This window comes from Myxocyprinus asiaticus, chromosome 4, assembly GCF_019703515.2.
Source record: "Myxocyprinus asiaticus isolate MX2 ecotype Aquarium Trade chromosome 4, UBuf_Myxa_2, whole genome shotgun sequence".
Lineage (NCBI taxonomy): Eukaryota > Metazoa > Chordata > Actinopteri > Cypriniformes > Catostomidae > Myxocyprinus > Myxocyprinus asiaticus.
In genome coordinates, this window is record NC_059347.1 from 4,467,784 (window position 1) to 4,491,421 (window position 23,638).

Below are 23,638 nucleotides of genomic sequence, written 5' to 3' on the forward strand. Positions count from 1 at the left end.
TGCATGTAGCATTCTTCAGTAAATAAGTTTAGTGACAGCAGATTAGAGGACCTCAGGCTGATTAAATCCAGTGTATGTGGTTGCATCCCTATCTCTTTTTTCCCCTTGGACTAATATGACATCATCATCTGAATCAGCCTATATTAAATTAGATCGGGCATGTTCTCTTCTCTTGGTGCTCTTTCCCATAGCTCCCGAGATCAATTTTAGCTCTCAGGCCTTTTAATAAAGGTTTGTGTTATTAATTAGAGGTTAATATTAGTACTCCCCTTTGCAGAGTTGGCATGAACAATCGACTCCTCGTGGTGCTGACATTACGTAAAGGCCACGGTCTGCCAAGGCTGCCTAATGCCAGTGCATCAGCAATGTGTTCAGTCATTTTGCTGATGTCAGGGAAGCTAATAAGTGAAAAAATAGGAGAAGATTCTTAGTAGGTCAGCAGCGAAACCTGAAACGAAACGCTCTCGAGGGTGATTCGTCATGATAACTGATTCACGCAGCCAGCATCCCGACTCAGCAGGAAAAATAACACAGCGATTAATATATTGAGTAAGAATTGGAAATGAGACTCAGGATCAGAATGAACAATTGCTGAAAGAAATGCGGTTTGTGGCATATCGATGGTGTGCCTTAAGGGCTGGAAAGAGTCACTGAAACTTCAGTCATTTGGCAATCGGATTGTGCAATTGCTAACTTGTTTTTCCACTTCTCTCTGAGCACCTCATTTGACACCTTGGCAGGTGTGGATTTATAGGAAGATCTTGCAGTGCCAGCCAACAAACAGAGCATGACCACAGGCATTAGCGCAGGTGTCAATCAACGAAGCTCTCGGTTTGAGAGCCGATGGGACAGGGCGTGCCCTTGCGTGGCGAGCAGAAGGAAACAGGTGCTGTGGAATTCAAACACCATCGATTGACACAAGGTGGCTAGTGCTGCAGGCTGCTGAGAGAACAGAACATTATTGATCTCACCTCAGCCAACCCCCCAGGAAAATTTCAGCCATATCGATTCGGCCTCCTCTTCCCCTAACACTCTGTCTCCAGACTCAAATTACGGCCCAGTGAAAATCATATCAATTACACAAATCAATCAGAAATGTGTTGTTTCATTTCTCTGCTGAAAACTGCCTGAATTGCCACAAATGACCATCCAAACACAAGGGGGAAATAAATAACAATCTGATCACGGCTTTGAAATTTGTTTCCAACTCAATCTAGCAACTTTGATCAATCCCTAATTCTCTCATCTTATAGTGCTGTCACACTAGAGCTTTTGGTGTGGACCCAAGTCCATTTGATATCAACATTTGGTTTGTATGCTTGGTGTGAAAGCTTTTTTCTCTTCTTGGGTGTACACCCACAAACCACACCCAAGTAAACTTGAACAGGTGGTCTGAGGTTCAGTTCAGTATGGTTCACAATTGGAAAGAAAGTAATCTGTCCCAACTTGCAGAAGAGAACAGACAGTTTGCATTTTTGCATGTTCCCGGTCACACGAGCATTTCTGATAGCTGCTTGTCTCCAAATAAATGACCTTTCACTATTGCATTCTTTGCTTTTTTTGCAGTGATTCAGAGGCAGATAAATGCAAGTGCCATTTAGGCTGCGTCCGAAACCAAAGGTCTTGTTGCCTCGCTGCCCTATCAGTCAATGACACAACAGACAGTGTTTGTGTACGAAGGTCCCTCCAGAAACTGGTTTCGGACAAGCTACTGAGGCAACATTACGTCACATCGTTGCTAGGATACCAGCAACTGATTATCACCATCTGGAGTCCACTAAAGTTAACGTGTCTGCTTTATTCAGTCCAACCAAACCACAATGGTCTAATAATCTAGCACAAATTCAAGAGAGTTGATAATCAAGTGTATATTTCACAACTAAAATACTAATTTCTCGCTAGAAAATGGAATCAAAAGTTGGAAAAAAACTTACATTTATACACAAATTGGCTATTAACCACCTCTTCGGGCGCCATTTTTTTTCTTCAGCTCAACCGCCATAAGCCGAAAAATACATGAAATTGGCATCTTTTCTTGAGTAATCTAGCTACAGTAATGACCAAGAAATTTAGTTTGAAAGCAGTCCTTGATGAACTGTGCATATAAATAATCCACAGTGCATTCACACATCACATTTTCCTACCCGCAGCTGAATCTGATGTTTACAAAGACAGGTGCTCAGTAAAACAGCCTGAAGACTACCATCAAAACACCCACAGTCAAAAACAGCAGTCAACGCTAAATTATTGTAATACTTTTGACAGGTAAATTTATATAAAGCTGTTCTAATAGTGCCTGTACTAGGGTAATTTCTAAAATTATAGTGATTACAGACAGCTTTTAAATGTTACGATTTGGCCGCTGCCTCGTTGCGGTTCAAATGAGTTCAGAGATTACTGTAAACATACTGTACCCTGGTTTACCAATGCAATATAATTCGAAAAGCCATGCATGCCTGAGTGTGCAGATAATGTAAAGCAATTTGACGAGGGCTGGCGGAGACGACTACGACATTCGGCTAAAAGTTCAAAATGCTGCAATTGTGCGCTGAGTAAAGTTTGCTTCAAAACAGCCAAGGAACATTAAAAATTTGAAAGGGATAGTTCACCCAAAAATTAAATGACATTCTGTCTTCACCAGAACACATTTGAAGAAAATTTGAAAAAAAATATCTTAGCTCAGTAGGTCCTTAAAATGCAAGTGGATGGTGGTCCGATTTTTGCTAAAAAATCACAGACAGTCAGCATAAAATTCATCGATACGACTCCAGCGGTTAAATTAATGTCTTCTAAAGTGATACGATCACTTTTGGTGCGAAAAAAAGATAAATATTTAAGTACTTTTTAAATCTAAATTATCGCTTCCGATAAGCTTTTTTTTTTTTTTTTTTTTAAGAGTAACGCAATAGTGTTAACTATTACCTTTAATAGTAACACTGAACATAAATGAATACAAATAAATAGCTTTGAAGTATATTGTATATTATAAAGCGGATAGTTCAGACTCTTTCAGAGATACTCTGGTCCGATGAGCTGCGTTCTAAGCCGTTATAAAATGCTAATAAACGCACCACCGTGATCACGCATTCTTCATTAATGCATCAAGATGATCTGTTGTACTGAACTACATTATTTAGTGGATGAATTGTATATTCTGATTATTAATATTAATAATTGCAACTATTTATTAAACATTAGTGTATTTTATCATGTTGCTGCTGTTAAGTGTCTTGCCTAAGAAATGACTTGTGGTAAAATCACTGTAAGGCACAATCTCTTGTTGCTTATGGCTTATTGCTTTAATAAAAATGATTGCTTTAATAAGTAAGAATTCCCAAAATGGAAATTCTTGGTGAAGTTTTTAAAAGCTATTTTCTTGTGCATGACTAGAACTGCATTGATAATCAAATAAATTGCATTGCTCAGGTGAATTCCTCATACACAGGCCTCTCTCTCTTCCCCTAGAGAGTCGAGTCTAGACATTATTCAATGCTGAATCATCAGGAACAATCCAATATGTGCTGACCAAGGTGTGTCACCTCAAACTTTGAGTCACACCCAGGATGTGGTGCCATGGTGCAACATTCCCTAACAGCAAGCAAAGAGGATGTCTTCATCTACAGTACTGTAATTAGAAAAAACACACACCTTGACTTTGGGAGGGTTCATCCAGTGGTGTCTGAAAATGCTGCTGGCCGTCATGTTACTCGGCAGAATGACCACATCATTGTTACTGTCCCTGCATGACAACTCACACTCCTCTCCTAAGAGAAACAGAGAGAGAACGTAAAATAAATCAACAGACACCTCATCTCATATCTAAACTGGTAAACATGCATGGAATGTCATCTTTAACACGCTTACCTGCTCATCACTAACACCCTGTGACTTTAGTAAGGTACATTTAAGTACCCCATCTCCATCTTATTACCGTTATGAAAATAATAATAATAATAATAACAATAATAATAATAACAGTAATGTGAACCTAATGAGAATTACCATTGAGAATAATGGGAATTACAGTAAAATCAAAAAATAAAATAAAATAAGTAAAACATCCGGATGCATTACATCAATGAGGATTTAGGGTAAAAATGTGCTTAATTGTTATAATAAAGTCACAAGGTAAAAAATAAATAAATAGCAATTCATAAGCTTTGTTTTAAGCTTCATACAATATTGTTTATTGCATCACAGTTTTCATCTCTATTTCTCTCCAAAATATTCATAAACTAATAATAATAATAATAATAATAATAATAATAATAAAGTATATGTTGCAATAGCCAGCATGAATTAGAAATAAAGAAAGGTCACATGACTGAAAACAGATAAAGAGTATCTGGAAGTAAACAGCATTCAGCATGAAATTGCATGTATGTAAAGTGATGCCTTAAGAGAGCAAAAAAAAAAAAAGACTGATGATATCAGTGTAAGCTCAATTTAAGCTCTATGACAGGAACACATGTAGGAGGAACATATGTAAACATTATAGCTCAATATTAATTTTTCTCATGATACAGTGTCATACTTGTGATACAATTCCACTGGGGTCGCTGAATTTTGACAGTGTCAGCAAGCTTAACAAAATGCAACATATTGCAACATAAATTCCCACAGACAAAATGCCATATATATTTTATTCTCAATACACAATTTTACCTCCACAGGTCTTGATGAATTTTAAAATGAGCACATTGTCTAGAACTAGAGCATATTGGTTCTCAATTGGTGGTTCACAACTTTAAAATGGGTTGTAGTTCAGATAGGGTCACGGACAGCAGAGTAAAATACAATTATTTATGCAAATGCAGAAATAAAATGCAACTAATCATATAATTACATAGTTAGGATAGCAAAATAAATAGGCTTATCAACTTTTCAAAGGGAGGAAAGAGCACTTCCCATATCTTTTGTTATTGACGTCAAAGGCTTTGTGTCCAATCAAATTAAAAAATTTTGGTGAAAACTTGTCTGTCACTTTGCAGAAGCTAGCTAAATTAGGCAGATTGTGTAACATGCCCTCAAGCTTGAAAACCTTGAAAACAAAACTACACAAGGTGAAAGAAAATACGACCCAGACCATATTAAATACGGATTATATTTGTTAATGTGTTGGGTCACCACTCACTGTCCAATGTAAAATCTGGATCCTCAAGCAAAACCAGCTGAGAACCACTGGTCTGCAGTAACAGAGGTATTAGAAGCATATTTCTGAAAGATCTATCTGTACAGCTTAAGAGTCAAATCGGAGAGCTCACCTATGCCATGTCCTTTCTTGCAGCTGATGCGGATGCTGGGATGCAGGTTCTGAGGTAGAGAGCATTGACCCTTCAGCTGTGGACATAAGTGGAAACTTCCAGTCCAGTTCCCGTCCTTTCTGCAGCGAATGGCATTGGTGCTGACACCCTGTGGTGAGGGCAAGAGACATGTAACAACATACTTCACTTCAAAACTTTCATCATACAGGCAATAGATGTGACAGATTAAGACACTTATTACTGAATGTGTGAATCACAGCGGTAACTAATGCAATCTTATCCATTTTTGGTTTTTACTTTTGTTTTTTGTCTTTTTGTTTTAATAGACAGATATAGTGGAGAATAACAGGAAAGCACAAGGAGAAGAGAGGGGGACTTGATGTTGCAGGTCAGACTCAAGAGTGATAAAAGGGTTAAACTTTCGACACAATGAATCATGTGACAAAACAATAAGGTGCCAATCACAGTGGAGTTTGCCAAAATTAATACATCTGGTAAGAAACCTCATAAAGGTTTTACACTGTAACCTGTTTGAGACAAAAGACTAGAGTCTCTAGTGTCATCTGATTTGCCATTTTGAAAATGTCATTGATTTACGGCACACTGTTAAAAACAATGATCACAGAAGTTGACTACAGGGCTATTTTTTCACTTAGAAATCCTATATTCACTTTTCATTAGCATTTCATTAAATGGGTGCATTTAAAAGACTGAAGGCTGTATACAGAGTTAGGATGAAAATAAAATGCATTTCAAAATGTTCTGAGACCAGTGCAGACATAAAGCTAAATAGGGAGCAAGGGAGAGTGCTATAGCTTTCCTATGCAGTCAAGTGCATTCCCTCCTTACATTCAACCAAAAGTTTAGTTTCAGACTGATGCTTGGTTGTCAAAATGGTTGGCAGACATGGGACAATGTTAATCAGTACATAGATTCAGAATGTATAATGCTAAATTGTATTTTAACATGCTTGGCAGGGATTGGATAATGCTGGCCATTACTTTGAATCAGAATAAATTATGCTAATTTCTGATTGGTAAATTGCTTCAGCACTGGCTATCACTTGATTGTTTGAAAGTGCATAGTGAGAACATTGAGATTTTGTTGCAAAAGTAAAAACAACAACAAAAAAAAAAACAAAAAAAAAACATTGTAACATAAAAGTCAAATCAAGTCAAATAATTTTTATTTGGATAGTTTTTTATTTGTACTTTTCCCAATACACATTGTTCCAAAGCAGCTTTATGAATCAGCTGTAATGTCTGTAACATCTGAAAAACATGAATAACCAACCAAACGTAATAAACAATTTGATAAAATATTTAAAAAAAATCTTGACTTTCAATAGCTTGGTATGTTTACAGTTTCACAACTTAGTCCCGCTGTCCCCATATGAGGACGTCAATTTCTAGGAAAACTTTTAGCTCTTTTTTTTTTTTTTTTTTGCATGTTTATTAGGGGCTACTAGTTACAAATAAAAAAGGGAAATGGAAAATGCACACAGCAGTCACGCTCGGATCAAAGCAGTTTAAAAAAGAAATTAAAAAGAAATTAATTAGCAGGTTTTTTTGAACTGTAGATAAATTGTGTGAGGATAACTTTTGTGATGGTTATTTACAGTATTTATGTGGCAATTCAGCCGGTAAAAGAAAATACATGACACAATCAAAATAATAATACTCATGCTGTACTGTATGTCCCATCTGTTGTACACTGGCAGTTATAAAGTTAGTGATTCTTCATCTTTTTTTCCCATGTTCAACATAGTTGAGGAAAGACTGACCAAGGTAGATAAACAATCAGGAATAGAACAATGTCATAAATATAAATGTAAAACCAGACCTGTCTGCATGGAGGGGGTTGTCTGAGTGTGTGGTTGGCCCCATTGCAGTGGATCCAGCAGGTACTGTCAAACTTAAACTCGTCTGTGCACTGGTACATGCCGTGAAAGACAGACGGGGGAGGGGGACAAGTCACCGGCTCACACGAGCCCTCCAACCAGCGGCCGTCTTCTGTGCACTGACGCTTAAACGCTCGCCTGTAGGAAAACAGACTGCTGTCACACACACACACACAATAAACCAATCCAATAACCATGGAAGGAACCGTTCATATGGTAGAAAGTTTTCATATATTTTTGATAATAAAAAAAAATGCTTAGGTGATCGTTTACAGTGCGATTGCTAGGGTGCACTGGGTGGTTGTTAGCGTATTACAAGGTAGTTTCTAGGGTGTTCTGGGTTGTAGCTAAGCGATTCCTTACTGGCCCAAATCTCAATCCTTTTTTTCCATCCAAGTTGCGAGATTTGCAGAAAATCTGAATAGCTATTGCAAAAACTATAGAGCAGCGTTTCGATCCCATGTGTTCAAAAGAATCAAACTTTCACTTCCAGAGAATTTAGCGCAAAAAAGAAATGTAAGTTGGAGCCACTGGTTCAGTGGTTGACAGTGGTTCTTTTATTAAATGTGATAATATCACTTGAGGTTTAGAGTGCACAGACACAAGGCGGCGATGAACTCCATGTTTACTAGGGGTCGGTGAAAGATACCTTTAATCTGTGAATTTTATTTGCATATTGGTGTTTCTATCCAGCATTTTTTATGAAATATTTAAAAAAATAAAAAATACGAAATCCATACATGTGGATGGAAACCCATCTTATGTTATTGTGATCTCTATGGTCCCTCTTTCACTGCATATTTATGGGATTTTTTTATTGCTTAGGAAAGTAATAGAACACCTCTTTTCAATAAGCCACACAGTTTGAGGTATTATTCATGTCCGTAACTCAAATGTTTACAAGTTATGCACCAAAGATTAATACATAGGGTTATTTAGGGTTAGGGTTAGGTAGGGTTAGGGTTTGATCAAAATACTGACCCTAGTACGTGCAACAGTAATAGCAGCAAATGCCACTAATTAAAACTGACTTCTTTGTCATGTTCTAAATTGTTTTCACAGACATTTGGTGCAAAATCAATAACACACATCAAAAATGGTCAATTTTAATGTTGAAAGAAATGTGTTGATTTGTGAATAATTTGAAGTGTGCTGACCTCTTTGGTTTGTTAGCCACATGGTATCCAGGTTTACATTTGTATTTGCAGAGGCTGCCTACTTTAAGACCTGTCTCATTACAGCGTTTGGTCTGCAACACAGCGTTGGGCACTGGAGGTGGTGCCGGACACCGCAGCTCACACAAAGCCTCCGGGAATGACCACAGACCATCTTCCATACAGATCAGTGTGTTATTAGTTCCTACAGATGAGCAACAGACAGACAGCATGTTCATTAATATTTCAAAGACAAATAGGAACAAACATCTACACTGTAAAAAAAAAAAAATTCATGGCTACTAGTTGCATGACTTTCACAGTATATTTTACAGTAGTATTTTGACAATTTATTAAAATTAAAAGACAACTGTATACTGTGACTTCACTGTGAACAGGTCCAAGAAATTACTGTAATGTATCAGTGCTGTGTTGTAGAATCATAATGATCTTCTGTATTTTTTTTATCTACAGTTTGTTTATTGTCACCATCACTGAGATTTGTATGCTGAGTGTTGATATCTGTGCTTGCCTCTTAAATAACTTATGATAAAAAGTTCATGAGTGATAAAACCAGCCATATTATAGCCTAGCTTTGCAAAAATTCGTTTCTCATTATTCTTTTAAAATAATTCTATTACTTTACTTTCAATGCATCATATACTGTAACTAAATTGTGGTCCGACATGAAGTTCACCAATAAATTGACCAATTTCCTCCATACATGACAGTACGATAAATTGTGTTCTTAAACACAATTGCACTGACTGGGAGAAAATGTATTAGAAATGAACAAGATAAGGTCCCATCCAAAGGGAACACTAAACACCCTGATGGTGACTTCAAACGAAACATGATATTCAAATTTATTGTAAGAAATTACTGTTCCCTATCTGTCACTCACTCGACGTTGGTGTCGATGTAGTGACACTAGGGGTCACTCTTGGGAGCCCGAGACACCTCTGGTCTTTGATAAAAGGCCAATGAAAATTGGTGAGTGGTATTTGCATGCCACTCTCCCGGACATACAGGTATAAAAGGAGCTGGTATGCAACCACTCATTCAGATTTTCTCTTTGGAGCCGAACGGTCATGCTCATTGAGCTGAATAGCACTGTTCATTCACCTCTGCTGGATCTGACGGCGCATTTCAGCGGCTTCTCCCTCCTCTGCACTGGTGTACTGCAGAGAACGCCCCTGGGCGCTTCGGCAGAAAAACTAGAGAGTATAATTTCTGAAAGAGTGTTTTTCCCCTCTAAAAGAGTATATTTCTCTAAAAGAGCGCACACACGGAACGTCTTTATAAAGACGAATCTTTCTAAAGATGCTTTTCCGATCGTGTTATTCCTGGTTGCGGTCGTTTTCTCTCAACTTCGGATGGTCATGATCACTGTCTTTCGTGTCTGGGCGCGACCCACACAGAGGCAGCGTTTATGAATGGTTCATGTTCTCACTGCGAGAACATGACCATGGCAACGTTGCGGTCGCGGCTTGCTCCTCGCCTCAGTCCTCCTACCTACGGGTATGAGGTCAGCGCGGCTAGCTCTAGGGGCAATTTGGGGACCTCAATGGGATCGCCTCCGCCGGGTATCCCCCCGCGGACCTCCCATTCCCCAGCACGCTCGTCTGCCCCAATTGGGCTTCCAGATGAGTTCGCCGGCTCGTCGCATGGCGAGTCTGGTTTCTTGTTCAGGGCCCGCGAAGATGATGAGCTCTCGAGCGCAGCATCAGAGAGCGGGCTTGTCCAGTTGGACGCAGAAGCCTCAGCTGAGCTTCCCCCTTCAGGGACGGTCGCCCAGTCACAGGTCGATGCCAAAATGACGGACATGCTTTCCCGGGCGGCCGCGAGCGTCGGGCTAGAGTGGAACTCTTCCCTCTCCCCTGAACCCTCGCGGCTTGATGATTGGTTTCTGGGCTCGCGGCGCCGCTCAAAACAGCCGCGCCCCGCTCCAGTGCCATTCTTCCCGGAGGTGCATGAGGAGCTGACGAAGTCGTGGGAGGCACCTTTTACTGCCCGACTCCGCATTTCCCCCGCTCTCACTACCCTCGATGGCGGGGCAGCCAGGGGCTATACGGCAATTCCCCCGGTGGATAAGGAGCTCGCGGTGCACTTATGCCCGCAGAGCGCCGCCACCTGGCGTGGACGCCCTAAGCTCCCGTCCAAGCCCTGTAGGCTCATGTCGTCCCTGGTGGCTAAGGCCTACAGCGCTGCTGGACAAGCCGCCTCTGCCCTGCAAGCCATGGCTCTCCTGCAGGTCCACCAAGCCAACACGCTGAAAGAACTGCATGAGGGTAGTTCCGCCCCAGATTTGATGCAGGAACTGCGCTCGGCGACCGACCTAGGTCACGACGTGGTCTCTCGGGTGGACAATGGCCACACTAGTGGTCCAGGAGCGCCACCTGTGGTGAGGCCAACAAGACACGGTTCCTTGCTGCCCCCATTTCCCAGGCGGGCCTATTTGGCGACACCATTGAGGACTTTGCCCAGCAGTTCTCGATGGTAAAGCAGCAGACGGAAGCAATCCGGCACATCCTGCCCCGGTGCGGCTCAAGATCCCGCATCCCATCTGCTCGTCGCCAAGGGCGTCCCCCTGCGGTGACTGCACCGGCTCCACCGCAGCCCGCCACTCCAACCCGGCCCAGGCGTGGAGCCCACCACAGGAAGCCGACGCAACCCGTCTCACAGCCGGCGCCGAAGAACCCATGGAGGTCCTCGAAGCGCCCCTGAGACGGGCAACCCAGGGACGAGGGAACCCACTCATGTGGAGCTGGTAGAAAGACCACTCCATCCCCCGGTGGAGGGCCAGGTGGAAAATCTTTTGTTGCCTTTTTGTTTGATTTTGCCGCACGCCCAAGTGGCTGCGGTACCCAACAGTTCAGCAAAAGAACGGCGTCCTTCCTCCCTGGGTCACATACCCGGTGTGTACGGTCGTCACCATGACTACCGTCCACGGGCTTTTTCTTGCAGGATTGGGGCTCCAGCGGTGCCCTTTCCGCCCCTGAGCGCCCAGCTGTGGCAACAGCCGCCCCCGATGTGGCAGCCTCCATGAGTTACGAGGACAGGCCTCTTCCTCCCCCATCTCAGGCTGTTCCGGGGGTGGTCACAAGGAGCCAGGTAAGTGCTTCAATGTCACTAGACTCAGTACGGCCACGACGTGCTGTGGCACCTCGCGCTCCGCCCCGCCGCGAGGCCCCACCTGCCGGTACGTCCGACGACGTTGTCCCCTTGGTCCCCCTCGCGTGGAATTTGGACACATGGCTTACGCTTTCCAATCCATCGCGGTGGCTGGTCCGGACCGTCCGACTCAGCTCAGTTCGCCAGGTGCCCACCCAGGTTCAGCGGTATTCACTTCACCTTGGTCAAGGTCGAAAATGCTGTCACCCTGCGCGCGGAGATCGCTACCCTCCTACGAAAGAGCGCGATAGAACCTGTCCCTCCAGCCGAGATGAAGAAAGGGTTTTACAGCCCCTACTTCATCGTACCGAAGAAAGGCGGTGGGTTGCGGCCAATCTTGGACCTGCGAGTACTGAACTGGGCTTTACACAGACCCCCGTTCAAGATGCTGACTCAAAGACGCACTCTAGCGAGCATCCGGCATCAAGATTGGTTTGCGGCGGTAGACCTGAAGGATGCGTACTTTCACGTCTCGATCCTTCCTCGACACAGACCCTTCCTCAGTTTGCGTTCGAGGGTCAGGCGTATCAGTACAAAGTCCTCCCATTCGGCCTGTCCCTGTCTCCTCGCGTCTTTACGAAGATCGCAGAGGCTGCCCTTGCCCCGTTAAGGGAGGTGGGTATTCACCTTCTCAACTGTCTAGACGACTGGCTAATCTTAGCTCACTCTCGAGACGTGTTATGCGCACACAGGGACCTGGTGCTCTCACACCTCAGCCGACTAGGGCTTCGGGTCAACTGGGAAAAGAGCAAGCTCCTCCCGGTTCAGAGCATCTCTTTTCTCGGTTTGGAGTTGGACTCAGTCTCCTTGACGGCGCGCGTTACGAACGAGCACGCCCAGTCAATGCTGGCCTGTTTGAAGGCATTCAAACAGAAAACAGTGGTTCCATTGAAACTTTTCAGAGGCTCCTGGGGTATATGGCATCCTCGGCGGTGGCCACCCCCCTCAGGTTGATGCATATGAGGCCGCTTCAGCACTGGCTCCAGACTCGAGTCCCGAGACAGGCATGGCGCCATGGGACACACCGCATGGCCATTACGTCGGTCTGTCACTGCCTTTTCAGCCCTTGGACGACCTCTCATTTCTACGAGCAGATGTTCCCCTAGAACTGGTCTCCAGGCGCGTCGTGGTCATGACAGACGCCTCCAAAATTGGCTGGGGCGCTGTTTGCAACTGACACGCAGCCGCCGGCCTCTGGACGGGTCCGCGACTGCGTTGGCACATCAACTGCCTCGAGTTACTGGCAATTCTGCTTGCCCTGCGGAGGTTCCGGCCGTTGATCCAGGGCAAGCACGTGCTAGTTCGGACGGACAGCACGGCAGCGGCAGCATATGTCAACCGCCAAGGCGTTCTGCGCTCTCGCTGTATGTCACAATTCGCCCGCCGTCTCCTCCTCCAGAGTGGGCAGCACCTCAAGTCGCTGCGAGCCACTCACATCCCGGGCAACCTCAACACTACAGCGGACGCGCTGTCATGGCAGGTTTCCCTGAGGGGAGAGTGGAGACTCCACCCTCAGGTGGTCCAGCTGATTTGGAGTAGATTCGGTCGGGCACAGGTGGACCTGTTCGCCTCCCAAGAGTCCTCCCACTGCCCGCTCTGGTATGCCCTCACCGAGGCTCCCCTCGGCATAGACGCAATGGCACACAGCTGGCCCCCTGGCATTCGCAAGTATGCGTTTCCCCCAGTGAGCCTGCTTGCACAGACCCTGTGCAAGGTCAGGGAGGACGAGGAGCAGGTCATCCTGGTAGCACCCTACTGGCCCACCCAGACACGGTTCTCGGACCTCACACTCCTTGCGACAGCTCCCCCCTGGCAAATTCCCCTGAGGAAGGACCTTCTTTCTCAGGGACGGGGCACCCTCTGGCACCCGTGCCCAGACCTCTGGAATCTCCATGTCTGGTCCCTGGATGGGACGTGGAAGACCTAAGTGGCCTACCACACATGGTGGTATACACAATCACTCAGGCTAGGGCCCCCTCTATGAGACACCTGTATGCCTTTAAGTGCCGTCTATTCGCTAAGTGGTGTTCTTCTCGACACGAAGACCCCCAGAGATGCGCAGTCGGATCAGTGCTTTCCTTCCTGCAGGAGAGGCTGGAAGGGAGGCTGTCCCCTTCCACCTTGAAGGTGTACATTGCTGCCATAGCAGCACACGACGACGCAGTTGACAGTAAGTCCTTAGGGAAGCACGACCTGATCATCAGGTTCCTAAGAGGTTCCTGAATCCCTCCAGACCGTGCCTCATTCCCTCATGGGATCTCTCCATAGTTCTTCAGGGTCTACAGAGAGCCCCCTTTGACCCTTTGCAGTCAGCCGAGCTTAAGGCACTCTCCTTGAAGACTGCCCTCCTGACTGCGCTCACTTCCAGCAAGAGGGTAGGTGACCTGCAAGCATTCTCTGTCAGCGAAATGTGCCTGGAGTTCGGTCCAGGCTATTCTCACATGATCCTGAGACCCCGACCGGGCTATGTGACCATGGTTCCCACCACCCCTTTTAGGGACCAGCTGGTGAACCTGCAAGCGCTGCCCCAGGAGGAGGCAGACCCAGCCCTGTCGTTGCTGTTTCCGTGCACGCTTTACATATCTATTTGGATCACACGCAGAGCTTTAGAGTCTCTGAGCAGCTCTTTGTCTGCTCTGGTGCACAGCGGAAAGGAAGCACTGTCTCCAAGCAGAGGATCACCCACTGGCTCGTTGACGCCATAATCATGGCATATCTCGCCCAAAATATTAGGGCTACGAGCCCATTCTATCCATGGTGTAGCGGCTTCTTGGGCCCTGGCCAGAAGTGCCTCTCTAACAGACATTTGCAGAGCAGTGGGCTGGGCAACACCCAACACCTTTGCAAGGTTCTACAACCTCCGAGTGGAACCAGTTTCGTCCCAGGTAGTGGCACGCAACACAAGCGGATAAGCCCGGGATAGCCGGCCGGGTGTATCGCTTGCACATGGCTCCTTCCACCTCCCTTTGAGCTGAAGACGTGCGCCGTTAATTCCCAGTAGTGTTCAAAAAATTTTGTTCCCTGGTTGACTTCCTCCGAGCCCTGTGGCAGTCGAGTCTTCGGAGAGACTCACTGCCGGCCCAGTACATGCGCTAACTAAGAGCCCTGTTATGGGGTAGGTGCTCCGCATGTGGTGGTTCCCTGTAAGGCTAAACCCCATGCGATCTCTATCTTCCGCTAGTTCGTTTCCCTGCTGGCAAACTGCGTCTTCCTTGGGCAGAGCCCCTCTGCCCCAGTCTCCATGTTTGTAGTAACTCCTCCCCATTGGGCAGGATCTACCTTGAAGTCTCTCCACATAGTTGGAAAGACCATGTGACGTATTTTTCCACTTAAATATCCCCCCCACTCTTGGGGCGAGGTGTGGTCTCCGCGGTGTCCTCCCCTTGGTAGGGACACCCCCCGACTAGACCTGGCGGCCCAGTCGGATAACCCCCCTTCTTTTTTAGGGAGTGGAAAAAGAGAAGGGGAGAAGAGGTTCACGACTGGGTTAAGCCTGTCTCTATCTTTGGGTAGTCGACTTGTCCCCAAAAAGGGCTGTTCGACACTCATAACTGTGTTGGGGGAGGTTACGTGTTGACCTGGTGTGCTGGCTATGAGGCACACAGCAAGTCTGCCCACCACACACCGCCAGTTCACGTAACACCGTTCAGCCTTGTGGCGTTTTGTATAGGGACACCTAGTGTCACTACATCGACACCAACGTCGAGTGAGTGACAGATAGGGAACGTCATGGTTACTGGTTTAACCTCCGTTCCCTGATGGAGGGAACAAGACATTGGTCCCTCCTGCCACAACGCTGAACTACCTGCTGAAATGGCCGGACCTTATATCGGCTCCTCAGCGTAAAACCTGAATGAGTGGTTGCATACCAGCTCCTTTTATACCCGTATGTCCGGGGGAGTGGCATGCAAATACCACTCGCCAATTTTCATTGGCTTTTTATCAAAGACCAGAGGTGTCTCGGGCTCCCAAGAGTGACCCCTAGTGTCACTACATCAACACCAACGTCTCGTTCCCTCCATCAGAGAACAGAGGTTACACCAGTAACCATGACGTTAAATCTTGTAAAATCCTGGCCATTTTTTACAGTGTAAAAACTATATATGTTTGAATTCTCATTACGTAATTTATATCACATAATACAAAGTATTTAGTGTCTAGCATGGAGAAGCTACTTCCATTGCTTCATAATCTAATACATTTCTGACAATCAGTATTTGGTGGGAACTAAGAGTCAGAGGAGATATCAATGATGAGACACAAAACCAATGGCATTTGATGTCACTGACTTCAAACCTGTGTGACACGTTTTGATGTATTTAAAAAATATATATATTTGGCAGGGGCCTGGGTAGCTCAGTGAGTATTGACGCTGAGTACCACCCCTGGAGTCGCGAGTTCAAATCCAGGGTGTACTGAGTGACTCCAGCCAGGTCTCCTAAGCAACCAAATTGGCCCGGTTGCTAGTGAGGGTAGAGTCACATGGGGTAACCTCCTCATGGTCAAGATTAGGGGTTCTCTCTCTCAATGGGGCACATGGTAAGTTGTGCGTGGATGCCGCAGAATAGCGTGTCTCCACGGTAATGCGCTAAACAAGCTACATGATAAAATGCATGGATTGACCTCTCAGACACAGAGGCAACTGAGATTTGTCCTCTGCCACCCAGATTGAGGTGAGTCACTACGCCACCATGAGGACCTAGAGCGCATTGAGAATTGAGCATTCCAAATTGGGGAGAAAAGGGGAGAAAATAATAATAATAATAATATATATATATATAATATATATATATATATATATATATATATATATATATATATACACACTATATTGCCAAAAGTATTCGCTCACCCATCCAAATAACTGAATTCAGGTGTTCCAATCACTTCCATGGCCACAGGTGTATAAAATGAAGCACCTAGGCATGCAGACTGCTTCTACAAACATTTGTGAAAGAATGGGCCGCTCTCAGGAGCTCAGTGAATTCCAGCGTGGTACTGTGATAGGATGCCACCTGTGCAACAAGTCCAGTCGTGAAATTTCCTCGCTACTAAATATTCCACAGTCAACTGTCAGTGGTATTATAACAAAGTGGAAGCAATTGGGAATGACAGCAACTCAGCCACGAAGTGGTAGGTCACGTAAAATGACAGAGCGGGGTCAGCGGATGCTGAGGCGCATAGTGCACAGAGGTCGCCAACTTTCTGCACAGTCAATCGCTACAGACCTCCAAAGTTCATGTGGCCTTCAGATTAGCTCAAGAACAGTGCATAGAGAGCTTCATGGAATGGGTTTCCATGGCCGAGCAGCTGCATCCAAGCCATACATCACCAAGTGCAATGCAAAGCGTCGGATGCAGTGGTGTAAAGCACGCCGCCACTGGTCTCTAGAGTGATGAATCACGCTTCTCCATCTGGCAATCTGATGGACGAGTCTGGGTTTGGCGGTTGCCAGGAGAACGGTACTTGTCTGACTGCATTGTGCCAACTGTGAAGTTTTGTGGAGGGGGGATTATGGTGTGGGGTTGTTTTTCAGGAGCTGGGCTTGGCCCATTAGTTCCAGTGAAAGGAACTCTGAATGCTTCAGCATACCAAGAGATTTTGGACAATTCCATGCTCCCAACTTTGTGGGAACAGTTTGGGGATGGCCCCTTCCTGTTCCAACATGACTGCGCACCAGTGCACAAAGCAAGGTCCATAAAGACATGGATGAGCGAGTTTGGTGTGGAAGAACTTGACTGGCCTGCACAGAGTCCTGACCTCAACCCAATAGAGCACCTTTGGGATGAATTAGAGCGAAGACTGCGAGCCAGGCCTTCTCGTCCAACATCAGTGTCTGACCTCACAAATGCGCTTCTGGAAGAATGGTCAAAAATTCCCATAAACACACTCCTAAACCTTGTGGAAAGCCTTCCCAGAAGAGTTGAAGCTGTTATAGCTGCAAAGGGTGGGTCGACGTCATATTAAACCCTATGGATTAAGAATGGGATGTCACTTAAGTTCATATGCGTCTAAAGGCAGATGAGCGAATACTTTTGGCAATATAGTGTATATATATATGTATATTTGGCTGAACTTGATTCAGTTGTGGACAGTGGTTCCACGTGTTTCAAATGAGTTTTATTAACTTAAAATTACTATGTAATCTCCACTCAAATATTTCCTGTAGGGGGAACCCAATTTAATTGGGTAAACCCAACAAAATTAGACACGCTAAAGTAAATCAAATTAATCACTTTTATTTCTTTATGTGCTAGCTATTGACAGTGAATGTTTGCATGCTATATACATGCTGGTGCTAAGCACTACAGAGTGCAGCTTGATGACTATGCTATCAGAATTAGAATCAGAATCAGCTTTATTGCCAAGTATGCTTACACATACAAGGAATTTGTCTTGGTGACAGGAGCTTCCAGTGTACAACAATACAAAAACAATACAAAAAACAGCAGCAAGACAGAGATAATAATAAAAAATAAAAAAATAATTATACACATACGTGCATACACACACAGACACACACATACATACATACGTACATACACACATACACATATATAGTGCAAATCTAATACAAATCTGTTATCTGTTATGTACAGTGCAAAATACAAATCTGTTATATACAGTGCAAATGTTTTTTTTTTTTTGTTTTTTTTAGAGGAATGAAATGGCAGAAGAGGTTGGATGTGTTGGATAAATATAAAAAGAGATTAAACTGTGTATTGCACATAGTTATTGCTCAATGGGGCAATTTAACTGTTCATGAGATGAGTAGCCTGAGGGAAAAAACTGTTCCAGAGCCGGACTTTTCTGGTGCTCAGAGCTCTGAAGCATCGGCCAGAAGGCAACAGTTCAAAAAGGTAATGGGCAGGGTGTGTGGGGTCCAGAGTGATTTTTCCAGCCTTTTTCCTCACTCTGGAAATGTATAGTTCTTGAAGGGGGGGCAGGGGGCAACCAATAATCCTAACTGTCCTTTATAGTCTTCTGATGTCTGATTTTGTAGCTGAACCAAACCAGACAGTTATTGAAGTGCAGAGGACAGACTCAGTGACTGCTGAGTAGAACTGTATCAGCAGCACCTGTGGCAGGTTAAACAGCTGGCGAAGGAAGTACACTCTCTGCTGGGACTTTTTCACAATGGAGTCAATGTGTGTCTCCCACTTCAGGTCCTGTGAGATGGTAGTGCCCAGGAACCTGAATGACTCCACTGCTGCCACAGTGCTGTTTAAAATGGTGAGGGGGGTCAGTGTTGGGGTGTTCCTCCTAAAGTCCACACTCATCTCCACCGTTTTGAGCATGTTCAGCTCAAGGTTGTTTTGACTGCACCAGACAGCCAGCTGTTCAACCTCCCTTCTGTATGCAGACTCATCGTCATCTCAGATGAGGCTGATGACAGTGGTGTCGTCTGCAAACTTCAGGAGCTTGACAGAGGGGTCCTTGGCGATGCAGTCATTGGTGTACAGGGAGAAGAGTAGTGGGGAGAGCACACATCCCTGGGGGGCACCAGTGCTGATTGTACAGATGCTGGATGTGAGTTTCCCCTGTCTCACAAGCAGCTGCCTGTCCGTCAGAAAGCTGGTAATCCACTGACAGATAGACATGGGAATAGAGAGTTGGTGTAATTTATTCTGGAGTATAGCTGGGATGATGGTGTTGAAAACCAAACTGAAGTCCACAAAAAGGATCCTTGCATATGTCCCTGGTCTGTCTAGATGTTGCAAGATATGATGCAATCCCATGTTGACTGCATCATCCACAGACCTGTTTGCTCAATAAGCAAATTGAAGGGGATCTAGAAAGGGTCCAGTGATGTTCTTCAAGTGGGCCAACACCAGTCTCTCAAATTATTTCATGACCATAGACATCAGGGCGACAGATCTGTAGTCATTAATTCCAGTGATTTTTGGTTTCTTTGGGACAGAAATAATTATTGAGCGTTTGAAGCAGCATGGGACTTCACACTGCTCCATCTTCTATTGAAGATCTGTGTGAAGATGGGGGCCAGCTGGTTAGCACAGGATCGAAGACATGCTGGTGAGACGCCATCTGGGCCTGAAGCTTTCCTCATCTTTTGTTTCCGAAAGACCCGGCTCACATCATCTTCACAGATCTTAAGTGCAGGTTGAGTAGCAGGAGAGGGGAGGAGGGGGATTGCAGGAGGTGTTGGTGGTTGTGTGAAGTGAAGGTCAGAGTGGGTGTGGGGTGTGAGATTGGGCCTTTCATATCTGCAGTAGAACACATTCAGGTCGTCAGCCAGTTGTTGGTCCACCACAGGGTTGGGGGTAGGAGTCCTGTAATTTGTGAGTTGTTTCATGCCACTCCACACTTATGCAGGGTCGTTAGCTGAAAACCTGTTTTTAAGCTTCTCAGAGTATCTTCTTTTAGCCACTCTGATTTCCTTGTTCAGTGTGTTCCTGGCCTGATTGTACAAGACTTTATCCCCACCCCTGTAAGCATCCTCTTTGGCCTGACAAAGCTGCCTGAGCTCTGCTTTAAACCACGGTTTGTCGTTGTTGAACTTTAAATAAGTCCTAGTAGGAATGCACATAACCTCACAGAAACTGATATATGATGTAACAGCATCTGTGAGCTTGTCCAGGTCTGTGGCTGCAGCCTCAAAAACACTCCAATCCGTGCGATCGAAGCAAGCTTGTAGTTCCCGCTCTGCTTCATTGGTCCATCTCTTTACAGTCCTTACTACTGGCTTGGTTGATTTTAATTTCTGCCTGTAGGTTGGAAGAAGATGAACCAGACAGTGATCAGAGAGTCCCAAAGCTGCTCTAGGGAAAGAGCGATATGCATCCTTTATTGTTGTGTAACAATGATCCAGTATGTTCCTGTCTCTGGTGGGGCATGTAATGTGCTGTTTATTTGGGCAGTTCACGTGTGAGATTTTCCTTTGTTAAAATCCCCAAGAATAATAATAACCGAGTCCGGGTATTGTTGTTCTGTGTCTGTGATTTGATCAGTCAGCTGTTGCAGCACTGTGTTCACACACGCGTTTGTGATATACACACTCACCAGAATAAATGAGGAAAACTCCCACGGCGAGCAGAAAGGCTTACAGTTAATAAAGAGCGCTTCCAAATTAGGACAGCACATCCTCTTTAATGTTGTTACATCTGTACACCAACTTTCGTTGACGTAAAAGCATGTTCCACCGCCTCTCGTTTTCCCCATTAACTCTGCGATGCGATCCGCTCTGAACAGCTGAAAGCCCGGCAGATGTAACGCGCTGTCCAGAATGGCTTCACTCAGCCAGGATTCTGTGAAGCACAAGGCAGCAGAGTTTGAAAAGTCCTTGTTTGTACGGGTGAGGAGATGTAGTTCGTCCATTTTGTTAGGAAGAGAGCGGAGATTTGCTAGATGAATGCTCGGCAGCGTTGTTCGAAATCCGCACCGACAGAGCCTGACCAGCGCGCCTGCTCGTCTCCCTTGCCTGCGTCTCATTGCGCGTTTAAACAATACAGCTACGCCTCCGACTAAAATGTCCAGCAAAATGTCAGAATATTCAAAAACCGGGAAAAGGTTGTCTGGCATATGCTGCCGAATGTTCATCAGTTCGTCCCTGGTAAAACTGACTGGAAAAATATTACTAAACACAGGACAAACAAACAAAAACAACAAAAGAACTGAGGAGCTACACACCGAGGCGGCCATCCACGGTGCCATCTAAATTGACCAGGGGCTGTTGAGCCCCAAAAATGAAATAAAGTGAAATAACTGCTCAGTGAAGATATACATTAATATACCTCATGTACCTGTTCTCATCCTAGGCTCAAATTCCACTCTTCACTATAATGGTAACCCTCAAAACTCCAACAAAACAGAAACTCTTCTAAATCTGAACGTAACAAAACATTAAACACTAACAAGCCTCAACCTTTATATTCAATTTGCACAAAGACGCACAAAATAACACTTTACTTTATAATTTACTCTCCATATCAAGTTCCATGCAAAGCATGCTGGGAACTAGAAATCCCCTGCCCAGTATCAGTTAACCAAACAAAAAAAATATCCATGTTGCCCAAACACAAATAGGATAAAGTAAACTCTTTTTTTAAATTATTATTAAAACAACTCAGTAAAATTAAGTTCACTTGGTTGCATGCATTTTTTAAGTAATATGAACAAGGAAGAATTCTGTAAACCTAACAATAGCTAATGTTATTTGTGTGTGTGTGTGTGTGTGTGTGTGTGTGTGTGTGTGTGTGTGTGTGTGTGTGTTTAATGTACAGAGAAAAAATTATATTTGAGAGCTCTGGTTCATAAGACTTTGAATAAAGTAGTCATATCAACTACTTTTATGATACTTAATTTCATTTTTGGGGCTCAACAGCCCCTGGTTACAACATGCTTTTGTTGCATGGATCAGTGTGAATGTTCTGCTATCTTCTAAACAATCTTCTTTTGTATTCCACAGAAAAAACAAAACAAAAATAAATTGCATGGGTTTGTAATGAGGGTGAGTACATCATGATGGAGTTTTCATTTTTGTGTGAACTATTCAGCTGTATCTCTACATTAGGGGCAAGTGGGGCTAAGCCCCATCAGAGGTGGCACTGTTGTGCAAATTGCGTGGCATCATCATATATTTATTTTAAGAAATATTATTTTTTCCGCAACTTAAATGTGTTTTATGTCCATTATACAAGAAAAAAGAAATTATAAGAATTTGAGAAATTATATTATTATTAAGGTATGTTGCATAAAAGCCATTTAATTGTTCTCATTTGCAATGCATGGGGCTAGCTCTTCATCCTCAATGTTAATCAGCGGAGATCTGGAGAACGTCATGCGTATGTGCAACAAGTGTTCAACGATATCCTGAGGGGCTAGTTTGCCTTTGAGCATGAGCCTGTCAAAAGCTTTGATTACATTGTCAGCAGCCATATCACCCTGCAGCTCTCACCTGGTTGCCCACTAAAGCTAAGCAGGGTTGAGCCTGGCCAGTACTTGGATGGGTGACCTCCTGGGGAAAACTAAGGCTGCTGCTGGAAGTGGTATTAGGGAGGCCAGCAAGGGTGCTCACCCTGAGGTCTGTGTGGGTCTTAATACCTCATTATAGTGACAGGGACTCTATGCTGTAAAAAAGCACTGTCTTTTGGATGAGACATTTAAACCGAGGTCCTGACTCTCTGTGGTCATTAAAAATCCTAGGGCACTTCTTGTAAAAGAGTAGGGGTATAACCCTGCTGTCCTGGCCAAACATTTTTTCTAATGTGCTGTTGGTTGGATTAGTTAAGCACCGTTCATCATTTCATTTAATTGTATGCTATTGCATTCAGGTGTTGTGTTGTTGGTGCATTGGTTTGTATTAAATATTAATGACTGCTAAATATTGGGAGTCTGTCATTTTGATTAGTTTTGTTATGCTGTTCATTCAAGTTAGTGAGTTAATATGCACACCCTTTGACGATTTGCCTATTTGTCGTTTACTTTCACGGTCACTTGAGCTTTTTGATGTGGATGTGCATGTCTTAGTGGAGTTCAAATCAAATCGAATCACTTTTATTGTCACACAACCATATACACAAGTGCAATAGTGTGTGAAATTCTTGAGTGCAGTTCTGAGCAACATAGCAGTCGTGACAGTGATGAGACATATACCAATTACAATAAACATCAGATTTACATCACAATTTAAAATCTAATATACACATAATTACACACAACACAATATACAAATAATAACATACAATGTACAGTATACAATACACACAATATAGAATACACATTATACAATAAAAAAGTATATATAGTATATATAAATGTACAGTAGGTAATTGCTAAGAGAGAATATAATATAATAATAATATAATTATGACAGTCCGGTGTGAGATATAAGAGTAAGAGTAAAAAAGTGCAGTGCTGATGTATTTTGATCATGGGAGATCAAGAGTTCAAAAGTCTGATTGCTTGGGGGAAGAAGCTGTCATGAAGCCGGCTGGTGCGGGTCCTGATGCTGCGATACCGCCTGCCTGATGGTAGCAGTGAGAACAGCCCATGGCCCGGGTGGCTGGAGTCTCTGATGATCCTCCGAGCTTTTTTCACACACCACCTGGTATATATGTCCTGGAGGGAAGGAAGCTCACCTCCGATGATATGTCTGGCAGTTCGCACCACCTTTTGCAGTACCAGGC

General features: G+C 44.3%; 1 protein-coding gene across 1 annotated transcript in view; it reads right to left on the reverse strand.

The window, feature by feature from the left end:
- Positions 1-23,638, reverse strand: part of pappaa (pregnancy-associated plasma protein A, pappalysin 1a) — a 245,529-nt gene that overhangs the window by 41,830 nt on the left and 180,061 nt on the right. The window contains exons 17-20 of the mRNA XM_051690455.1: positions 8,322-8,523; positions 7,107-7,302; positions 5,265-5,412; positions 3,649-3,764 (exon numbers count right to left, since the gene is read on the reverse strand). Coding sequence (XP_051546415.1) covers positions 3,649-3,764; positions 5,265-5,412; positions 7,107-7,302; positions 8,322-8,523 — 662 coding nt within the window. The remainder of the gene's footprint in view (positions 1-3,648; positions 3,765-5,264; positions 5,413-7,106; positions 7,303-8,321; positions 8,524-23,638) is intronic.